The sequence below is a fragment of the Onychomys torridus genome, chromosome 13, assembly GCF_903995425.1.
Source record: "Onychomys torridus chromosome 13, mOncTor1.1, whole genome shotgun sequence".
Taxonomy (NCBI): Eukaryota; Metazoa; Chordata; class Mammalia; order Rodentia; family Cricetidae; genus Onychomys; species Onychomys torridus.
The window spans coordinates 19,968,710-19,992,344 of NC_050455.1; the positions used below are offsets into that span (position 1 = coordinate 19,968,710).

The 23,635-nt window shown below is 41.7% G+C and overlaps 1 protein-coding gene across 1 annotated transcript in view; it reads left to right on the plus strand.

The window, feature by feature from the left end:
• Positions 1-23,635, plus strand: part of Pik3c3 (phosphatidylinositol 3-kinase catalytic subunit type 3) — a 93,665-nt gene that overhangs the window by 66,016 nt on the left and 4,014 nt on the right. Inside the window, exons 20-24 of the mRNA XM_036204568.1 lie at positions 413-497; positions 1,003-1,077; positions 12,414-12,582; positions 14,332-14,422; positions 22,264-22,389. Coding sequence (XP_036060461.1) covers positions 413-497; positions 1,003-1,077; positions 12,414-12,582; positions 14,332-14,422; positions 22,264-22,389 — 546 coding nt within the window. The remainder of the gene's footprint in view (positions 1-412; positions 498-1,002; positions 1,078-12,413; positions 12,583-14,331; positions 14,423-22,263; positions 22,390-23,635) is intronic.

Here is a 23,635-nt window from a genome sequence, read left to right on the forward strand (position 1 = left end):
GCGCTCCTTCACCTCGTGTGCTCTTGTCTGTATTTGTGTGCTTGTTGACCAGTGTGTAGGAATCCCTCGTGTACTCCAGGTCCAGATCCTTGGGCAGGTTCCTGAGGTGTCAGGAAGCTGAAAACAGAAACCTGCGGCTTACGTGTGCTGTGGGATTTCCACTTCTTGTACTCAATCTCCCCTGTACAAGGGCGGTTCCACCTGTTAATGTGGAGGAAGTAACCCAGAGGTCTTCGGAGGGCTCTTGCACCAGCATAGATTACAGAGCACTGCCATTGCTGGGCTTACACAGCCTCAGACTGTCTTCTGACCCCATTTTAGACTCGACACTTGGCCATCAGTCATGATTTTGTAATGCCTTTAACTGTTCACATGTGTTAAGTTTGTAAAGTTGCACACAATGTCTTTTCAGAACTTTTTCAGGAAATATGCCCCAAGCGAGACTGGACCCAATGGTATCAGCGCAGAGGTCATGGATACTTACGTCAAAAGCTGTGGTGAGTGTTTCTGGCTACGTTTCTTCATAGATGCATGAGTGAAGAAAAGCTGGCCATATTGATGATGCTGTATTGATTCGATGTAATTACAACATGTTAAGATCAAAATGTTTCACCGGAAAACAAGTAAAAGGTGTAAGTGGTAAAGAAACCCTTGGGATTTTGAATGACAGAGGTGACAAAGTATGAGCGCTGTTAGTAGTAATAGGCCCAGGCTTCCCTTGCTCAGTTTGCAGCTTGGCCATCTTGGAGCCTGGTAATTCCTGCCAAAGTCTCCCTGTTTTGAGTCATCATTAAGTAAAGTAGTTAGTGGGGAGGTCAGAGGCAGTGGTATTCAAGGGGAATCATGACTAACTGAACAGGGATGCCGCAGCTTCCTTAGTTAGTGGGGAAATTGGAGACAATAAAAACCAAGCAGAAACTAAAGGAGTGCAGATTACTTTTATGGTCAGTGGAGTGTGTGACCTGGTGCTGAATGTGTCTTTCCCACTTCTCTTGTGTTCAGCTGGCTACTGTGTGATTACATACATTCTTGGAGTTGGAGACCGGCACCTGGATAACCTTCTGTTGACAAAAACAGGTAACAAGTCAGTAACATTAGAAGATGGATTTTCAGCCGGACAGTGGTGTTTCATGCCTTTAGTCCCAGCACTCGAGAGGCAGAGGCAGACGGATTTCTGTGAGTTTGATGCTAGCCTAGTCTGCAAGGTGAGTTCCAAGACAGCCAGGACTGTTACACAGAGAAACCCTGTCTCAGAAAACAAAAGAGAGAGAGAGGAAGAGAAAAGAAGATGTACTTTTGTATATGGTGATTTTTCTTTTATCCTATTTAAAATAAATTGCATACTTATTGATAAAGTACAGGTTCTTTAAAAAGTCTGTAATGCGTTTCTTCATATATGTGTATGTGGTTGCACATGTGCCATGGTGTATGGATGGATATCAGAGGACAGCTGTCAAGAACCAGTTCTCTCTGCCTGCCATGTTGGTCCAGGAGATCTGAGATCAGCGGGCTCATGTAGAAAGTGCCTTTAGCTGTTGAGCCATCTCACTGGCCCTGGATTCTTAAGTCCCTTAAAATGGGGCATTGGAGGACACAGGGAGAAGCCCAGACTGAGTAAGAGCACTTTAGCAGGGAGCCTGTGAGTGACGCTCTAGCCCCATCCTGCATGCAGAGCCTCTGTGGAAAGCGATGTCTGTAGGCAGCCAGACTCTTCTTGAGCATGTCTAGCTAAAGTGTTCCCTCTCCTGTTCCCACAGGATTCCTCACTTTAACAGCCATCTGGTGGTTTTCTCTCTCTATGAGGCACAAGGAGTGTTCATTCCTTTCTCCCGTCTTCGTGATAACTTACTAACCCCTTCGTTGTTGGTTCTCAGTTTTCTTTCCTCAGCCTCCCAGTCCTGAGATTCCAGCTTACCCCACCTCCTGATCTCTAAGTACCCTTTGTAAACCTCCAGCTCTAGACATCCCTCCATTCCTTTCCATCAGCTGCTTCCTTGATGTCTAAATCACACAGGACCAGCTACTCTCTTGAGTGATGCCTCCCTCCAGCCCTGCTCCGCCCCTTCCATTTCAGCAGGTAGCAGCCCAGTCCCAGAAGCCCACTAATGTCTCTCGGGCCTCATCTCACCATCTCCCTTGTTCGAAAGTCTGCTCCTCAGCTCCGGGACAATCAGTAACATGCCAGTTCTGCATTTTCCTTCATTGAAGCCATCAACCTAAAAGCTGTCTGCGTGTTACGTCACTCCTGCCACAAGACAAGGCCCTTGTTTCCTCTCTCTTTACAGGGCAGACTTTGCTTATTGTCTGAGTTGAATGTTAACCTGTAATTACTTGGTCAGTAGCAGTATGTGCCTTATCCTCTGTCACTGTATTTATCACTGCATTTTGTCTTCTTTATGTTGGTTGAAGGTGTTTGTTCACTCCACCAGGTATTTGTTAAGTACCTGCTAGAGCCAGGCACTACTCCTCAGTCATCTCCCAGTCAGGGTGCAAGGCCTGTGAGAGCAGGGGCCTGTCTGTCAGTTAGCACCATGACGCAAGCCACAGGCAGCACTCGCCTAAGCCACAGGAAGTCAGGGTTGGAGTAATGGGTAGCTAATCATCTCTGCTCTTCCCTGTAGTCCTTTCTTTGAAGTAAATAATCCCGGTGTCTGGAGCTTTTTGCAGAAGCTAGGTTTTCAAATTACTGTTTAAAGCCATCTTTTCTCATATGCAGACGTTTTTCTGTCTTTCTCTGATTATGATAGCCAGAATTTAATAGAATAGTTGAATGTAACCTGACCAATTGTTAATATTCTAACCCTGTTAGCGTACTCACTAATAGGATTGCCATATCCACTTTGAATTATTGTATGTGAAATTTATTTGATTGAATTTGTGTCTGGGATGCCCTGTTCCCGTTTTGACCAGTCTCTGTAGTAGCCAAGACAAAGGACACTCTGGTCGTGACAGAGGTTCTTGACTAGTTTCACACTTTAGCAGAAGGATGTGTGTAGAGTGTCAGGATGTGTTGGCGAGCATTCTCATTTGGGAGAAGTTCTCTTGTGTCTCTCCTTTAGCTCTCTCAGCCTCCAAGGCTCCCGACTCCTGCCCTGGCCTCTTTCATACCTATGGACTGCACACTGCGCGGCAGCTGGCTGGCCAGCGCCCTACTCACGCTGCTTCCCTCTCGGGTTCATGTGCTGTTTGTTTCGATATCTGTTTGTCTTACTGGTATTCTTTCTTTTATTTTCATGGTTTTTGTTATTGTTCTCTCTCTCTCTCTCTCTCTCTCTCTCTCTCTCTCTTGCTGAGGTAGGAGAGAGAAACAGGAAGTTGGGTGGGTAGGAAGTTGAGGGAGAGAAAAGAATATGAAAAAAGATTTTTTTAAACTTCTAGAAGAAAACTCAGAGGGAAAAAAACCTTGAAATAAAATAGAATAGCAGTTTTTGTTGTTGTTGTTGTTTTTGACCTAGGTCTCTTGTAGAAATGAAGATTGTGAATTTTTACAGTTTTAGGCCTACATCAGTTTCCAGCAGAGGGCTCTTCAAGTTTGCCTTTAGATAACAAACTTCCATGAAATATTCATGAAGAACATTATTTTTTTTTCTAAAATGCAAGGTGATTTTTCTTTTGTTTTGTTTTTTCTTTTGAAGGGGGCTGGGTTTCAAGACAGGGTTTCTCTGAGTAGCCTTGGCTCTCCTGGGATTCGCTCTGTAGACCAGGCTACCCTTGAATTTATAGAAATTTGCCTGCCTCTTCCTCCTGAGTGTTGAGATTAAAGGTGTGTGCCACCACTGCCCACCTGCGGTTGTTTATTTAAATTCATCTGCCCGGTAATTCATCTAGTTATATCTTGCAGTAAGCATTTTAAGTCTTCTTTACTAGGGAAATTAATTAATTAAAATGTAAGTCTAGGCAAGCATAAGTCTAGCTTCGGTGTGATAACTCCCACGCGTACTCCAAGCACTGGAAAGGCTGAGGCAGGTAATGGATTGCTATAAGGCAAGTCTTCCTGGATTGCAGAGTAAGTTCTAGGCCAGCCTACTCTATAGGGAGATGTCTAAAAATATTTAAAAATTAAATAAAATAAAATATCTAAAAGAAAAAGAATACTAGAGAAATGCTTTCAAAAGTCTCAGTTTAGGGGGCAGATGGTAATGTTTCAAGGCAGTTTCTAGTTATGTATCTATAAATAGTGCCATGGCTGAGTCTTAACAAAATGAATCTTGACTGCTGGGTCGTTCAGGAAGTATATTTCAGTTCTTTTATTCTAAAATGCTTCATTTTAATCATCATTCCTTGTTTAGTTTTGGTCCATTATGCCATGAACACAGATCTTAGACCATGTTGGAAGTTGAGAACTTCGGGTTCTCCTAGGTAGCTGCCATGTCCCAACAACTGATGTGGAATGTCGTCTGTTCTAGTCTCTTTGCCAGCACAGCAGGGCTCAGAGTGAGGCTCTGCTGTGATGTGGCGGCTGTGCAAAGGAATCAGAGGTCTCCTGTCACCTCTGTGAAGTTCCTGGATGTGAGAGGTGGAAGGCGTCCCAGGGAATAGAGATGGGCTAGGAAAGGACTGGCTAGGAACTCTAGGCAGGTGCGAAATAGGGTGCTTCGGTGAATGTGGAGAATTAAAAAGTCGTTTAAAGGTAATGTGCTGAGATGTAAGCCATGAGTCTCATTACGGATCTCCCTAAATTTTCAGTCCTTGGTTTGAGTACTTGTAGCTTGTTAGGTCTTTCTTTAGTTGAGCAGCAGAGGGCACTGTATATCCACCATAAATGTGAAGGCCTTTATTAGAAAACCTTTAGTCAATTAATGAGATTTTTCTCTTTTAAGGGGTTTGGAATGATGTTTTACTTTTTTACTGAATTGTTACACCATCCTGGAGAAAACAGGAAGCTACAAATTTAAATTGGCATGAGATCAAAATGGGGATTTTTGTTATTTAGTTGATGTCTGTGGATGAAACCATAGCTTAGTCAGGGAGATCAGTTGTACCAGAACTTGTTTTAGTTACTGGTCTATTGCTGTAGAACACCATGATCAAAGCAACTTTCATAAAAGAAAACATTTTATGTGGGGCTTGCTGTAGTTTCAGAGGCGTAGTCCATGACCATCATGGTAGGGGTGTGGTGACAGGCAGGTAGGCAGGCCTGGCATTGGAGCAAAGAGCTTGCATCCTAATATGCAGGCAGCAGGCATAGACCGGGCCTGGCATAGGCTTTGAACTTCAAAGCCCAACCACAGGGACTCTCCTCCTTCAACAAGACCACACCTCTTCGCCCTTCCCAAACACTTCCCTTCCAGTAATTGGGCCTGAGCATTCAATCATGAGCTTATGCGGCCAGTCTCATTACACCACCACAGCACTCAAATGAAATGAGGCCTGAATTTATCATAACTCTTGGTAAAAAGGTTTTTTTTTTTATTTTTACTTCTGGAAATTTGAGGGGAGGTAATCAAGATAACTGAAGAACTTGTTCATTGCTTATATTATATAGTCTGTAATAAAACTAACCTAAAAATGGACACTGGATGCTGGTGATGTTGGCTAAATAGGACCTTACTTTTGGGTCCTAAAACAGCCCACCCACTCCTGAGAAGCCAGTGATTTCTCTGTCTGTCTGTCTCAGACTTTCAGAGTGACCTGCTTCAGGGCTTCTCAGAAAGCTCAGTTAACACCGATCACTGCTGACATAAAGGGACAGTTTTTCAGAACGTCTCCTGTCCTTACCTTCCCTATTAAGCTTTAGTTTTATGTGTCATTAACTTTGCTAGAAATTCTGAGGAGGAAAGGCTGACTTAACAGTGAAGTTGTCTTTCTCTAAAGTAAAACTGGTGCCTCTGGGCTATTTACTTGGTCTGTCTCCTTTTCTGGACGCAGTAAGGTTAGAACCCTTGTCGTGGTTGTTGTGCGAGGCTGGCAGATGGCATGGTCCAGGAATGCTGGTTTTGTCACCACTGTGGGCTTCCCTCAAGGGTGAGCTGCATTCCGACCGAGATAACAATGACCCTCGTGGCTCACACGCTTAGTTGGACGCACAGTTCTAGAGATAAGAAAAGCGCTCGTGTATTTAACAGTTCCCTGTTGTCTGCTGCTTTTTGAATGCTCTTCAGCAAGAGCTTGATGGCAGTGAGAAAATCATTTAATCATGATAATTTCTATTTATCAGCATGATAATTTCTATTTATCAGATAAGGTATACTTTGATATTTCAAAACAAATAGAATGTGTTTAATTTTCCTTTCTTCAGAGTATAGTATAATTTTTAAGATTTTTTTCTTTTTCTGGGGCGGAACTTGATTGTGGAGTCAGGTATGCTGCCATTGTTATGGGTGGTTTCATTAATTTAATTTGGTGCCTGTTCATAAGAAGCTCATCTTACGTTAAAGAGGAAATGATTAGCAGATAATTAGGACTTCTATACTAACTTGACTTTCTGTATCTTACCCTTTCTTAGAAAACCATTAATGCAAAAGTCTTTCCTTGGCTTTAACTGTGTATGAGACTCTGCTTAAGAAGAAACACTGGCGTTAGGACATCAGCTGCCCTCAGCGTGCAGCCGGCCTGAGCCTGTGTCTCATGACAGTGGTATAGTTTGGGGCTGTTTGTGTTTCTGAGTTTACTGATAAAACAACAAGAACGATCTAGTCACATAGGAAAGAAATGAAGGAATTAAGGAAAAATGATAAAATGGTTACATAAAAAAAGAAGCTCAAGTCAGGCGGTGGTGGTGCACGCCTGTAATCCCAGCACTCGGGAGGCAGAGCCAGGCGGGTCTCTGTGAGTTCAAGGCCAGCCTGGTCTACAAAGCGAGTTCCAGGACAACCTCCAAAGCTACAGAGAAACCCTGTCTCGGAAAAAAAGAGAGAGAGAGAGAGAGAGAGAGAGAGAGAGAGAGAGAGAGAGAGAGAGAGAGAGAAGCTCAGCTAACTGTGGAGTAGAGTGAGAAGAATTGCTAGCTTTAGACCTGGGATTATATAAGATCTTACAAGTTAGAATTTGGATAAGCAGGCAGCTGAAGAGCTAGGATTCTATAAGATCTTACAAGTTAGAATTTGGATAAGCAAGCAGCTGAAGAGCTAGGATTCTATAAGATCTTACAAGTTAGAATTTGGATAAGCAGGTAGCCAAAGAGCTGGGGTTATATAGGATCTTAGGAGGTTAGGATTTGGATAAGCAGGGAGCTTTAGAGCTGGGATTCTATAGGATTTTACGAGGTAGAATTTGGATAAGCAGGCAGCCGCACAAGATGGCTTATAGCAGGGCTGTCAGGCAGTGTGGGACAAAGTGCATATGATTTTGAGATGGTCCAATGTTTGATTTTAGCTATGTTTGTTTAGTCAACGAACTATAGTAAACTACTCCTAGAATAAGTTCACATTACTCAAATAGTGTTTAATTAGATCCTCATTGACTGTCTTGTAGGGATAGAGAAGATAGTTACAGTGAGTAATGTTTGTGTTTATACATTTTACCTCTTGGTTGTTTCATTTCATAGATTTCCTTATGACCACACTTCTTTAATTTCTTAATTTTTCATTTTATAAAGTGCATTTTTTAAATCAGTGCAAGTTTTTTTTTTTTTACAGTTTTTTTATAGATTAACTTCTAAAAGAATTTCCTCTAGTAAGTATGAGGATGGATTTTCTTAAAATTAATTGCTTCTTTTTAAAATACATGGCTCTTTGATTGTAAAATTTAATGAGATTTCATTGTTAGAACCACGTGCCCCTTACAAGTGAGCCGTAGCCTCATTCTGTGAGAGTTTTCTTACATGAGAGATAATAATGTAACCTTCATTTACAAGCAGTGATAAACAGCAGGCCTTGGAACTCCAGTAATGCCTATAAGGAAATGAAGAAAATTGGGACACGATACAAGTGTGGTACTTGTTAGCCAAACCAAGCACCATGGAGTATGTTGAGAGGAAGGCTGATCAGGTTGGTCATCTGCCCCAGTGCTGAGTCTCAGGAGAAAGGACACTGGGAACAAGGCAGTGTTTATGTAGTTTGGGACAATGAGGGAAAGCTTGTTACATCTTTAATATTGTAGGCTTCCCATGTCTTCACCTCTTTGCGGATAGGTAGCTAGCATACGAACAAGTGCTTGGAGAAGTGTTCATCTTAGTTGGCAGAGGGCGGTACTTTGAGGGAAAGCTGTGAAATTCTTACCATGATTGCCTGTGTTCTTGGGATTGTAATAGATTAGGAAACATGCTATTTTATCTAGTACTACAGGTGCCAGATTCCTTATTTTGAAGTTTATTGTCCTATTGTTTGAAGAGTAGGCATCTTTAAGAATTTACCAAACCTTGTCATCCTTCTTAGAGGGGAATTAAGCCCATTTTGGGATTCTAAAAGGGATGTATTTTGTTTTGTTTTGTTTTGTTTTGTTTTGTGCTGGATTTAAGCCTTAGGTCTTTAAACTTATATGCATACATTCTACCACTAAACCCTAGACTCTAAAAACTCGCTTTTTAATCCTGAGAGATATTTCAATCTCTCAAGTGGAAATGAAGGATCCATGGTTGTGATGGTTTGAATAAGTATGGCCCTTATAGATTCTTGTGTTTGAATGCTTGGCCCATAGAGAGTGGCCCACGCTCTGTTAGTTAGTGTGGCCTTGTTGGAGAAAGTCTGTCTCACTGTAGGGGCAGGCTTTGAGGTCCTGTGTACTCAAGCTACGCCCAGTGTGGTACACCTTCTACTTCTGCTGCCTGTGGATCAAGATGTAGAAGTCTCAGCTCCTTCTCCAGCACCATGTCTGCCTGCATGCCACCATGCTTCTTGCCATGATCATAATGGACTAAACCTCTGAAATGTAAGCCAGCCCCGATTAAATGTTTTCCTTTATACGAGTTGCTGTGATCATGGTGTCTCTTCACAACAATAGAAACCCTAACTTAGGAAATGGTGTACAGTACAAACCTAATGACTTCTTTTTTTCTTCCCCCAGAGCTGAGGACCAAACCCAGGGCCTTGAGCTTGCTAGGCAAGCACTCTACCACTAAGCTAAATCCCCAACCCCCCTAATGACTTCTTATGTGAACCATTTTTCATAACTGTAAAATGAAAATAGATTTATTGATTTAATCACTATTATAAACTAATAAAATTTAACGTAATGACAAATATGTGTCAGTGGATAGACCATTGAAACCGTGTGCCATTCACAATGTTAGTGTTTGGGTGTGAATGTGGGATGTCCTCGCCCCTGTGAAGATGCTGAGGTGTGTTTCATCTGAACTCTGATAGATCTGCTGTTTGTTCCAGATGCCACCAAATGATTCAAAGTGCAGGCTGTCTCTGACTGTATGTGAGTGATGTGCAGTCATTAACAACTTCGTTTTGAATGTTTAGTCATGTATCACCTCATTTGCTGGGCAGCAGTGAGGGGCCATAGCTCCCAGCCATCTGTGTGACCCTGAGAATCAACAGCTGGCCCTCTATAGCATTCTGTGGTTGCTATGGTGTGAGGTTTGGAGAGTTGGGTTCAGTGAATGAATTTCTTTATGCTTCATATTTTCATTTGATGGTGTGTTTGCAGAGATGGAATCCCCATCATAATTGAAGGAGCATCTGAACAGCCAGCCATTCTGTCAGTACCATTAGCTGGGAACATTTCGAATGGCCGTGCTATCTGATAAATAAGACCCAGACCCAGAAATCACAAGGATGCCAAGTAGTAAGCAGGACCATGACGTTCAGATGGCCTCTGCTGTCTGTTTACTACTAGATTAAGAAGGGAAGAGGGAAATTAAAAACAGCTTTCCTACTACCTCTCCAGCCCGAGAAGAAAATGTCCTGTATCAGCAGTGTGAAATGGTGTCTGGGCTGTAGCTGGAATGAAGAGGTCCTTGGCTTAAGAGATGCAAAGCAGACACGTGGAGAGTTCCTGGTAGCAATAGAATATGACTCTGCAGTTTGGGTCATACTGGCTCATTACAAGTTGCGTAGGGAGAGGGATGAAAGAACACGTTTTGTGTAGTCCTTAGTGTGGCGGTAAAATCGAGCTCCCTTCTCTGATGATGTCTGGGCTTCCCCCTCCATCACTCCTTTCCTCCACTTGCACCAGCTACACCAGACATAGGCATAAAGACAAACCCAGGTCCTACGTGACTTAACCACGGGCGGTGACTCAGAAGAAGAGAAGCTGGCTTTTCCGTGGAACCATTTCACTGTACAGCCGTTTATTCTGAGTCTTTAGGCAGTTAGCATAAACATGCATCCGTCCATGGCCTGCTCCCTGTGTTGTGAGTTCTGTTTTCTAGACTTGATGTTTGCAGCTGAGCTGTTGAGTACACTTTCCTCACTCTTCCCTCAAAATCTCCAGCTTAATCATTTAGTTCACTCTTCTGAGAAAGATGTCTAAAAGTTGCAGAAAGGGAGGTGGCATCTCTGTTTAGTGTTTAATTATACTAATACCTGTCATCTGTGAGTCTCCAGTACAGTCAATTCCAGATGCTCAGACATCTTTAAAGCAGTTGTGATTGGCATTTTATTGTCATTTACTTGTTTGTTTGGGAGGGGTGCATGTGGAGGTCCGAGAACAGATTGCTAGAGCCTGTTCTCCCCTTCCTCCAGGGGCCCCAGGATGAACCTCACATCACCAGCCTGGCAGCAGACACCTTTTCATGCTGATCATCTTGCCGGTTTTAATTTTTACATGTTATTTGGAATATTTAAAATAAATATTTATGAGCTACTTTAGGGAACCTATTTATTGAGTGGTAAATTGCTTAATTTAATTTTGAATAAGTCCTATCATGTTAAATTGTTTTTCTCTCTTCAGAACCAGTTAAGACTTTAACTGTCCCTCCCTTTGTGTGTGTGTGTGTGTGTGTGTGTGTGTGTGTGTGTTTAAGATTTGTTTATTATGTATACAGTGTTCTGCATGCACACATCCCTGCAGGCCAGAAGAGGGCACCAGTTCTCATTACAGATGATTGTGAGCCACCATGTGATTGCTGGGAATTGAACTCAGGACCTCTGGAAAGAGCAGCCAGTGCTCTTAACATCTGAGCCATTTCTCTAGCCCCCCTTAATAGTTTTTGTTTGTTTCTTAGTTTTTGTTGACCATCCTCCGTGTGTGTGTGTGTGTGTGTGTGTGTGTGTGTGTGTGTGTGTGTGTTATAATGATAGTGGCAAGGGGCCTTTCGAACATTTATTGTGAGCCAGGTTCTGTGTTATAATATTCTCTTTTGATTCTGCATCTGAGGTAGTTGTCAAATAAAATGTAGACAGCAACACTAGGCCGGGTTTCAGCAAGGTTGCATGGAGATGTGGGTTTCTTTTGTACTTGGGTTAATTATGCTCCTGATTCTAAGGCCCCTTCCTCTACAGTGACAAAGACCCAAGGGTTTGTAAGCATAGAGGTTCTGTGCCCATCACTGCTGCATGGTTCCCAGGGACACAGTGACTGTGCTAGCACTCAGGAATAGCAGTGAACAGAAAGGCATAGCCAACATCTTAACCAGGAGTCAGTGTGGGAAATTGATTTACACAGCATCGCTTGTGCTCATGAACAGTAAATTTAGTCCTCCAAGGCTGGTACCCTTGATGGGAAAAATAAGGTGGATGATAAATTTCTGTGTGAAACCAGGTCATAACGGATTACACGACAGAAGAGGTAGGTTGCCCTAGAGAGGGTTTCAGTTAGCTTTTTAAGCCAGTTCATTCCTTCCTTCAATAGTTGGTGCTTCCCTTGTGCCCAAAGCTGTTCTGACGCAGGAGTTAACAGCAAGAGGTCCCAAGTCTTGTCCCTAAGAATTCACTCTTGAGCATCCTTGCTTCATGGCAACTTGTAAACCACTAGGTGCTTCATGGATTCCATGGTGAATCACCACTAAGCAGAATGATCCCATTCCTGTGTGTCTGCTCTGAGATTATGATGTAAGACTTTTCTTGGAGGAATTGCAGCTGTGTTCAGCTCTTGGTAGTCATAAGTGCAGTGTTCAGATTCCCAGCTGACAGCTAGGGAGCAGATGGAGTAAGCCAACAATGTAACTTGAAATTTTAAGGTTTTTTTTTTTTTTCTTTAGTCATAATTCCATAACAGTCAGGGTTTCATTTTAGGAATACTAAAATCAAAGAAATGGCTATCTGCTTCACAAAGAACAGTTCATTCAGCTTAACAAGTGAGATACTCTGATGATGCTAATCCCTTTCCTAGATGGCCAGATGTTTGCTCCTTGATTCTGCAATTCTAATATGAGATAAAAGTTTTAAATTAGTATTAATTGAGATGGTTTTAAGCTTGCTTTTTTTATTTCCAAGAACTGGAAGGGCATATTTGAAGATATAGACTAATTTAATGAATTAATCTTTTTCAAAGAGGCACTTTTCATGAGTTGTATAAAATATCTCCTTCCTGATTTGTGAAGATAATTGTGGGAATGACTGAGTTTCTTGTTTACACACTTCCAGGCAAACTCTTCCACATCGATTTTGGGTATATCTTGGGCCGAGACCCAAAGCCTCTTCCTCCTCCCATGAAACTGAACAAAGAGATGGTGGAAGGGATGGGCGGCACGCAGAGCGAGCAGTACCAGGAGTTCCGCAAGCAGTGCTACACAGCCTTCCTCCACCTGCGAAGGTGAGGGTTGTGAGTGGGTCGCACAGAGTGCCAGGACCAGTTGTGGAAACGTGTGTTTCCTGCAGACCTTTCTCAGAAAGACATAATGGCATTTCTCGATATACACTTGCTGCACATAATGGTAAACCCAGCGTCAATGATAACTAGCTTTCCCACTGATTATTACAGCTATGATCCCCCAGTTAAGAAGCGGGCATTATGTGAGACTAGGCTAACCGGGGGCATGGCGGAACAGCATAGTAGCCACTGCACTGCCTTATTAGGTACAGTCAGGATAACTCAACCATTTTGTTTTCTAGCACTTTCTCCACCTCAGTTTCGGATGCCATTCAAGATACTTCAGAGACTTTTGGGTTTTTTCCCCCTGTCTCTTCAGTGCCTCGAGACTTGTTCTCCTTAAGCAAGGTTGATTTTACTCTGTCCTCCTCCTCCTTCAGTGTCACTCTGTGCTGCTTTCATCATGGTTTGATTAAAAAGACTGGATGACTTAAGTTATCAGGAAAAAAATCAAGTCGTGTGCTTGAACATGAAGAGGACTCTGACAGTTAGACAAAAGTGACAGACCACTGGACTCTTAGAGAATTTTCCACCTAATTATGCAAAAGGCATTTTCCCAGTGCAGCAGAAATCCCTGTGTAAGCCATGCCTGCGTCCCCTCCCAGGGTGGGGTAAAGGTGGTATGGCCAGCCTGTGGGGCTGTGCCTCTAACCCCACCACCTACTACGTCATCTGTACATAGCAGCTGTTTTAGTTTTGACGTGTATGTATTTATTTCTCTTGCCTTATTCTGTTTGCTAGAGCAGCTAATACTAATCTAATACTAATTTTAAAAAGAGCAGCAAGAGCAGACTTTCCTGCCTTGGACCCTTAGTGTTTTGTAATTCAGAATGGTGTTAGCTGTAGGATTTTGAAAGACGTTTCAATTGTGTCTGTCACACAAAGGGCCCTGTGCTAAGGTTTTGTCCACAAGGTGGCGCTCCTGGGAGGTTCTCTAGACTTTTAGGAGGAGAGGTCCTTAGATGATGAGTGCTATGCCAGGGTGCCCTGAGGAAGGGGGCAGGCAAGAGGTTACAGATGGATAGCGGGAGCGTTGCCTGAGGATGCTAGTCTCACTGAAATCAGAAGGAAAACTGTTTTATAAATTGCTAATGTAATCAGTAGATTGAGAAAATAGAAACAAGTTATTAATGTAGAGCTGAGGTTCATAGTCCTTACTACAAACAACATCGTATAGTGACTTGATAACTTCAGTGTGAGTGAATACACACGGCTCCAGGAAAAGCTGGGGTCTTCATATTACAGTTTCTAAGTCTCATACCAGGGAATGTTCACTTTTAGAGTTTCCATCTAATAATGACATTCCCCTCGTTTTTAGAAAATATATTCTTTATAAATAAGAACAAAGAGGAATACACTCACTTCAAGTAGAGCCTTGTAGCACTGAAGCGCTGTCTTTTTAGATGACAAGTGTGTGCTTTCTTATGACTACCTAGTTGTTGTTTAGCCATAACTGAGTGAATGGAAGGGAGATAACATCATTCCATGGTCATTCGTGAGCGACTCCAAGGATTCCAACAATAACTTCAGGAAGTACAGTGGCTAGCTGCCTGTTTACTTATACTAGCTCTTCCTTTGGATTAATAAGGATCATAAAGTTATAGTTGCCACCACTTTTGAGATTGTTCTTGATAAGGCAAAGAGATCTAAAATTCTAACTCATAGGTTTCATTTTCTTTCTTGTTCTTTTAGGTATTCAAATCTGATATTGAACTTGTTCTCCTTAATGGTTGATGCAAACATTCCAGATATTGCTCTTGAACCAGATAAAACTGTTAAAAAGGTAATTTTGTACTTCTTCTTGTATATAACACATTCTACGTCTCATATATAAAAACGAGTAAAGACTCTAAACAGTACATGCTCTCTTTGTGTATCAGCCCATTGATTATCAACAGAATCTAAGGGACAGTCTTGTGTGTGCTTTGATTCACATTTCAGAAACAGCAAACTCTCAAGTCTTCTCTGGCACTCCTGTTCAGGTTCATCTGTATGCATCTCTGTACCCATAGTACTAGGAGGGGGGGGGGGGGGGACGGACATGAACTAGCTCAGTGTGAGAACTGCTGCTCTTCATCCTCAGATGGATAACTTACTTAACATTGCCAGCAAGGTGCCTGACTTGGGCACAGGTGGACCATGCTATGGGTGCCATATCACGTAGATGTTTCCTCTGTCGTCTTCCCATCTGTCCCCTCTGTTTGGGATTTCACTGTGTCACTGTGGAGTCCTGCCTTTTGTTTTCTTTGTAAACAACCTATAGCTAACTAGTGAGAGCAGTCATCCAGCTGTCCTAACTAGAATGTGAGCAGGAATGGAAGGAGAGGTGGTGGATTTGAATATTTGCCCTTAATCTACTTTCTGGTAGCGGCTTCTGATGAGAGCAGATGGAAGAGAACTTTATGTGTCCAAAAGATAATGATGCATATTAATATTCAACCTCAGAGAATCCTGTGCAGTGTTTTAACTCGTAGAAGTATAAAATCTCTGAGAGACAATAGTGTTCTCCAAGATAGAATGGCTGGGCATTAAAATTGGTGACTCACACAGCAGATCTACGGCTGACCCAGTGGACTTTGGCAAATGAAGTTCAGCTGTGATTGATCAGGAAGCCAACCAGTTCTTTCCTCAGATTTTACAGGTTTAGCAGGCCAGGAGAAGAATCTGAATAGAGGTATTTCATTTGGTCATGAAAACAAACTCTTAAAGGGTTCCTGTTTTATTCAGGCAGATGATACACTGGCCTTTCCATTTCTTCTTTTATCCGGTCAACAATATTCAATGAAGTTTCTTTTTGTTTCAGAGGGGACAGACTGGTTGCGTGTCCTGTTTTTGTCTTTTCATTTTTACTTTACTGACTAAAGCTCATCCATCAGGAAATATAATTGATGGATGAAAAACTCTTGAGCTGTGAAGGATGCCTACACCAGGCTTCACGTGATTCCTGTGTTCTGTTTGCATCTGCTCCATTAAGGACCTCCTTTGTAGTTTCTTTGAAACTCAGGTATCATGAGTCCATCATGTGCAGGCTTCCCTGGGTGTGGGCATTTGGAAGTTATTTGGGAAATTGCTGGCAGTGTTTATCAGAATTGCGATAGACAGTGGTTTCTTTGAGTAAGCCAGGCCCTAGGCAGCAGTTTCTCTGGCCATTTATGCTGTGCTGTAGACAGTATTCTTGTTGCCCATTAAGCCATGTCACATGCAGTGATATCTTTGGCTCTTCAGCCATGCCATTGGCAGCGGTTTCTCTGGCCGGTTCTTGTTTTTGCTGCGTCCTGTTTGTGCCCCCACCTATTTCAGGAAATCATGTGGCTCTCCTCCCAGCTGTCCTGAGAGCACTGTTTGAAAGTGCAAAGCAGTTCCCTACATACAAATGAGCCAGAAAGCAAATTTGGTAGATTTTTTTTAGACTAGTAATTCCTACCACTTTATTTCAGTAAAAAGAACTTTAAAAGGCATTTTGCCATATTTCTTGAAACTGTATTTCATAACAGATGTCTTTGCTTTCTGATCTTTTATCAAAATGTGCGGTATCCAGTTAAATGTAGACTTAACACTGTCATAACAGTACTTGAGATGTGTGTTGTAGTTGACTAAAATTTGTTTCACATTAGTGGAGTTGCTTCTTTCCAAAGAAGTAGGTTTTATACTTTGGTAAAGTAATGGTCGCCACCATTACTGCATGTTGCTGGATGGACAGCACCCCAGCTAGGAGAACACGAAAGTGTGTGCGAGGCTCTCTGTTCACAGGAGTGCAGGTCAGATGGCCTGATAGGCCCTAACCTTTCCTGTGTTTGATTTCTTGCAGTACTAACAAGCTTTATCATTCTTTGGGAAATGACTTCTTGCATGTAACATTTTGTTATTCGGATTCATTTGCTTGAACACACAATTGGCCTAAAATGTGAAATGGAGTTAACAGGGCTCAACCCCTCAATGTGGGCTTTGTCCTTACTCCATCAGCAGCAATAGGAAGTTCTCTCTGGCGTGGGCCTTCAAGAATTCGCTGATCTTTATCTAAAGTAAATCCTAAGACCCTCAGTTCAGAAAGCCTGCTACAAACTGGGGGGCAAGAATGCTGCATAGAGACAGGGGACATAAAATAGGTTTGGTTATGTTTCCTTAGGTTGTTCCACGCCTTCACAGGCTTGATGAAATATGCACAGTTCCCCGTTTCATCGGGTCTTCGCTTTCTGAAGGAGAGCTCTAATGTTATCCAAATACTCACGTTATAGATGAATGTGTGCACCTTTCTGTTAAGGTGGGATATGCGCACATGTCACCACCTTGAAGCTTGTGTTGGGAGGCTGCCACTCCCTACAGGACCATCATCAGCTGTGAACATCACCAGTTACCTAGTAGTTGTAGGGTCAGTGTGCCAAGCAGAGTTCAGTTCTATGAGAAGCTCACTCAAAACTGTCATAATTCTTTTAAAGCCAATTGCTTGGAACAAAGACTGTCAAATAGTTTAATCAATAAAAATATATTTTGATAAAATTAAGTATTTCTTTGTTAATTGACCAGAGCATAGTGGATTAAATAAGTTCCAGTAATGAGCAAATCGATCCTATTAGTTTATTATATAAGTATAATATGTTTTTATAAATATTAAAATGTATATGTTATTACTGAAATTATATGAAAAACACTTTTGGACTCCCAGGATAGTTCAGTAGGTAAAGGTGCTTGTCACCAAGCCTAATGACTTGAATTTGATCCCCAGAATCTGTATGGTAGAAGGCAAAAATTATTTCCTGATAGTTATCCTCTGGCACGCACACACACAGACACACACACACACACACACACACACACACACACACACCCCTCACATATATGGGAGTATGCTAAATAAGAAGTAAGTAAATGAACACACATACGCTTAGAAGGCTGAGGCAAAAGGACTTTGAGTTCCAAGCCAGCCTGGGTTATGTAGTAGATCCTATGCCAGTGTGTGTTACATAATGAAACAATATCTCGGGCAAAAAATTCACAAACCAAAAACTAAAAGTACACAGAACACGCATCCTCCCTGCTGAGTTTGGTGCGTGGTAAGGACCTGCTGTCTGTCTCTACTTTGCTTAACTGAAAACGCCACCCCTGTTCTAGGCTGTGCTGCTGCTGCTCTTCTCTCCCTGAGCAGCCTTCACGCTTCCCATCCACTTCCTTGCTCACTGCAATGTCTGTGAGCTGCTGCTTGTCTGTAAAGCCGTGCCCTGCTGTTGGCTTGAGATATTAGGAGAATCTAAAGTAAATCCTGAGATAGTAAGAGGAACAGACAGCAAACAGGATAATGTGAGTAAAAGTCCAGCTTACTAGATGATGGTGAATGATAAGGGTAAAAGAAGAGGGAGTGGGGGTGGCATCTTGACCTGGCAGGGATGTTGGTGATTTTAGCTGTAGCCAAGAAAAAGGCTCCACTGGGAAAGATAGAAACTTGAAGAGAGAATTTAGAGGCGACATTTCATAAGCCTGCAGCACTGGACTAAGACTTCTTTCTATAGACATACGTGTACATCACTTGAAACAGAACGTGTGCTCCTGAACAGTCCTTAGCTTGGTGACTAGACATGGTGAGTTGAAAAGGTGATCTCATCTTCTCAGCATTTCAGATCTTCCCAGCTTTTGAAAACCTCTAGCTGTCTTCAGAGGGTTGGAGGGAAGGCACTGAAGAAGATGTTTAATGGACCCACATATAAACACAGCCGCTCAACAGCAGTGCCTTGCCATTCCTCTTCCCTGTAGTTCAGTGATTGAAAAGGAACCTCTAAACTCTGACGCCAAGTTTATTCAGTTATGTAAGGTACTGTTTACTATTGGAAAAGTTAATGGACACATTCTTTCTTCAAATTGATTTCTTACTAAACTTTAAAACAAAGAAATTATATATATTACAAGAAGCTATAAAAAGCTGACTGGATTTGAGGTACCTTTAAAATTAAATTACCCGTGCTTCCTGTTGGATTGCCCGTAGACATCAGATATCTACTCCTGTGCAGTGTGACACGAGGCTTTGGTTTGCTTCTGTAACAGCTTGTTTAAGCAGTTTCCAATGTGGCTCCCTTGTAGCCATGGTTGGGTGGGGTTTGCTTTTCCTCTCTTTTTAAAGTTCCTCTTTTAAATCCTCTTTTGTTACACTAAGGAATTTTGGTTTCGTATTCTAATACAGCACAAATAAATGAACTCGTGAAAATAACCTTAAGTCAAGATTTTTCCTTTCATGTGGGTAAATCAAATTTGTTCCTTTGTTGTAGTTATTTTTGTGATTATATTATTAAGAAGTTGCCACAGAGAAAAACATTCTTTCTGCTTTGTTGTTTAATTTTGAGATAGGATTCTGTGTAGTTGAGGCTAGCCTTTAAGTCATGGTTCTGTGGCCTCCATCTCCCAGGGTAACATCCAACTGATTCTAGCTTTCTGAAAAGAAGAATTTAGTGAGGAAAGTCTACAATTTATTTAATTGAAAGTTGCTGCTGAACACTAAATTATTTTTATTTGAAGGTATATGTATATTAGCTTGTGTAAAATTGAACACTCAAAAAATACTTATTTAAACAAAACCACTGTGCTTCTTAGTATAAAAATGTGTCTCAGGGCTTTATTGGAGAAATTATCCTGCAAATTTAAGAATTGTTAAGATGTATATATATGATTAAATGTAGCAAACTTAGGCCGTATAATTCTGGTATGGTGCAGAAACTTTAGGCTAATCTATGGGTTTTATCTTATTAAATTCATATTTAATAAATTGTTCTCTATAAGGAGAAGACTAAATTGGATTGTTACCAGGAGAGGGAAAGTGTTCAGAGATGGGAGTGTTTACAGCCTGATGCATGTTGGGGCCGTAGAATGGTTTTTGGGTTGCTGGGTGCATCATGTAGAGAGAGGTGTGTGCATATTACATTCAGTGAAAGCTCTCTCTCAGCTGCCAAGTGCATTACAAGGAGGGTATGAGTGAATAACTCAAAAACAAATGGAGGCCCCAAGCAAAACTACCTCCTGTGCTTTCCCTGACTGAGAAGACTGTTGTGTCTAGATGTTAGGACTTTCCAATATTACAGTCACTAGGGACAACATCACATATGTGGCTCAGTGGTGACTAGAATGTCTGTGTAGCATATAGCTGAACCTATTTTGGCTCACTTAGGCTTTTAGATCATTTGAGCATCTGGTAGTGGTAAAGTAGACTCCTCGAAATATAATTACCCACTGTGAAAATGTTATTGCTGGCTAAGTGACTCATTTGGAGAAGCTGTTTGTTTCTTGAAAATATAATGGTTGAAATGGGTCTACTGTGGTACAAGATTGCAAGTGGATCTTCTAGAACCAGATAATTTGGGCATTCCCCAAATGGGGACTACTCTAAATGCTTGGATATCTTTTAGATGTTCTGTTCTAATGCCTGTACTGAGTGTTAGAGTCCTCTGTTTCACAACAGTGACCAAGAGTGCAAGTGGCACTTGTAAGCAGGGTACGAATAAGTAGTCCTGGGTTTCCAGCATCACACATAAGCAGAGTACCTGTGTAACTTTGAAAGGCACATAGCAATGGATAAACTTTTCAGTTTATGGCTTTTTGCTTCAAGGCAGTTTCCAGATTGTTTGCGTCAATATAAGTAAACATGCCTAAAACTGAGCCAAGTGTTCAACTGTGCTTAGTGTTCAATGGAACCTCAGCCAGTTTAACTGCCTACCTGCTTGGATGACTCTTAACATCAACACAGCAGAATTTGCAGTCTCTGTTCTGTACCATCCAGAATGTGTATGTTAATAGGTCTGTTAACAGGTCCATAAATATGATGCGAAGCCAGTGAACTCAAAGGTAATGAGTGGAAGCACACTAAGGTGATACATGCGCTGTGGATTCCTAGGAAAGCTGAGCAGTTGCTGGTGCACATGTGAACGAGCTTAAGGGAAAACACATGAGTAGTGTCTGGGCATGTGAGTACAAAGGAAAAGCTAAGGGAGAGAAAGGCGAAGTGAAAGTCGTAGACCCGGAAGTGTGGCCCCTGAGGCAGTGTATACAGCCAGAAGAGCAAGTTGAATGTAGTGCCAGTTTATGGAAGGTATGTAATCTGAAGAACAGAGGCTGTAGCTTGGTGAACTAGCAGACTCTTAGGAAGGTAGAGGGCAATGCCAGATGGCCTAGCACAAGTCAGGGAGAGCAGTACTAATTGGCTGCCTTCGTGTAAACCTCATTAAAGAAAATGTTCCATATTTTGTAAAGAACACTCTATGCCAGTTATATACTTTCTTTCTGCAGTGCAGGTACTTGAGTTAACTACACAAACTTGGTAACTTAGGCTAGAATTTATTTTGATCCTTATGCTTTCTGATTTTTTTCTTATATTTTTTGAAATAGTACCATCATAGTTGTCAGACATCCTGCCACAGAGACATCTGAAGGAGTGTGGTTGTTATTGTGTGGGGTCCAAATGAGAGAATCAGATCACTGAAGACAAGCCCTCTGCAGTGCCTCCCTGTCCTTCAGTTTGCAGTGCTTTCCTTTTGTGTCGGTGCCCTGGACTGTGGAATCAAGCCACAACCTGTACTTCCACACTGCAGCCTGCTGTAGCTGTGGACTGCATTACCTCTGCTCTCTCCTTTTCAGATTGTGTTCTGTAGATAACGCCCATAAATAACTCCCTACTCATGTTTTTACTAGCAAACCTAGTACACTTAGCAAGGCACCAAAACCCAAACCGAAGAAACAGGAATCAGGAAGGTAGATGCAGGGTTAGGGGACTAGCTGGGGGAAAAAGGTAGTTTACAGGAGTGGGAGGCAGCTAATCGGGGAACAGAGGGCGAATCTGATGACTACAGTATTGTCAAAAATAAGAGGAAATACAACATTAAGTAGTTTGTCTACTTGGAAATCCTACTTTCTTCCATTCTGCATTAAAGCAGTACATATGGGTCATTTACAATAGAGGATTTGTGCAGGGACATAAGACTGTCTGGAAACACACACCTCTTCACCAATTAAGGGTTTCTATGGCAGCAGGTCATCACAGGGTCAAATGAGAGATTTGTGTACTGCTACGGGTACATCCAAAATAGTTCTTCAGTCACACTGGCTTTTATATTTGAGGAAAAACACAGATGCATGCATATGCATTCATGCATACACTAATTTGTCTAGTATTCAATACTTTTGAAAATGAACTATGCCTTAAAATATGAACTAAAAGATACATGTCTTTGGACATTATAGACCCATTGAAATAATCCCTTACCAAGATCAGGGGTCTGCTGTGGAAAAAGGCTTTTTTAGAACTTCTCTTTATTTTACCAGAGATTGATGTACTTCTCGTGAACTATGACCATCAAGGTGTGTGTGAGTTGGGAGTTGTTAATATGATCTCACCTTGCAGTGTCTATTTCTGTCACTCAGTAGCTCTTGAGCTAGAATGCTCAAGTATAAAGTACAACTTTGAACTAAAGTAGTGACATTTCTGTTCTTCAAGGTAATCAGTGTCTGTTGAGTGGAAGCAAGACACGAGGAGCTCCTTATTGGCATAACTCTTGACATCTTATTGATGTCTGTCAGGTTGATTCTTTCTCTGCAGAGCATGTTCCTGACATGTTCCATTGGAAGGTTGATGTTGTCTGGGGTTCTCTCCAGGTGCAGGATAAGTTTCGTTTGGACCTGTCAGATGAGGAAGCTGTGCACTACATGCAGAGTCTGATTGACGAGAGTGTCCATGCACTGTTTGCTGCAGTGGTGGAGCAGATCCATAAGTTTGCCCAGGTAAGTTCTCCAGGGCTGTGTGCCCGTCTCACCTGCTAGGGACATTCTTACCCTTCCAGGTTCTGTTTTTCCATTGAGCCTCAATGACATCTTGGCAGTAGGTGAAGAGAGCATCTAGAAATCCTATCATTTCTACATAGAGGGGCATTGTAGAACCCCTTCTTAGGACTCTTTGTCCCATCTACTACCGCTCCCCTTTGAAACTTGTAAGTTTGACAGAAGTCTTGGCACATGACACTTCAGGGTTTTGGTAAATGCTGCAGAGTAAGGAAAGGAGGTTAGAACCCAGAGAAAGCCATCTGCACCCATCACTGAAGTGGATCAGTATCATGTTAGCAGTATCTCTTGTGCTTATAAGGAAACTTGTTTGGCAGCCCTGGATGATAATCTTCAGATTTGATATGTCTTGTATGAGTTTCATAATGAAGAGTATTATGAAAATGGCTGTCAGAAAAGTCAGGCTATTTCTCTTGTGAAGTCTTTCCTTACTCTGTGTATTCACTGAATCTCTGTTTTTCTCTCAAGTTCAAGGTCTTTGTGCAAATCCATCTAGCAGTATCTAGTATGTCACCAAGCCTTTTCTGCTTCTCTAGTTATTTCTTTACTACTCCCTTTCTGTTACTTCCTGAAGAGTGTTTTAGTGTAGGTTTTCTTTGTTTGGTAATGTCTTGAGTAATAAAAGCTTTATTTTTGGTAAGCTTTCTCTGTATTTCAGTCTGTTTCTATTCATTCTTCCCTTTATTTTAAATTTTCTGGTCAGATATGCCCTGGCATCTGTGAAGATTGTGTATAATCTCTTCTGTGTTGGATTTGTGCACATATTCAGAATACCTGTGGGAGGCAAGAGTCCGACAATGTACTGCTAGTCACTGTATTTTGTTCCAGTTGTTTGAAAGTTGCTGTGTTTGGTTTTAAGCATTAGCAGCAGCATCAAACATAATGATATAAATGCTTGATTATTTCCTGAACTTGAGTCCATCAGACAGTAAACTTGAGCTTTAGGTATCATTTGGTCTTAACAAAATTCTCTCATGAAGCCAGCTTAGGTAGAGGGGCCAACATCAACCAATGTCCATCCGGAAAAGAAAGTCACCTTGTGTAAAGATTGTTGGTATTTATCTTTAAAGCTTTAAGTCTTAGACTTAGACATGTGTTACCATTTTGAGTTCTATCAACAAATAAATAGAAAATAAAATATAAACTAATTTTTGAGCACCTAAGTAAATGTCCTAAGTAATAAAAATTT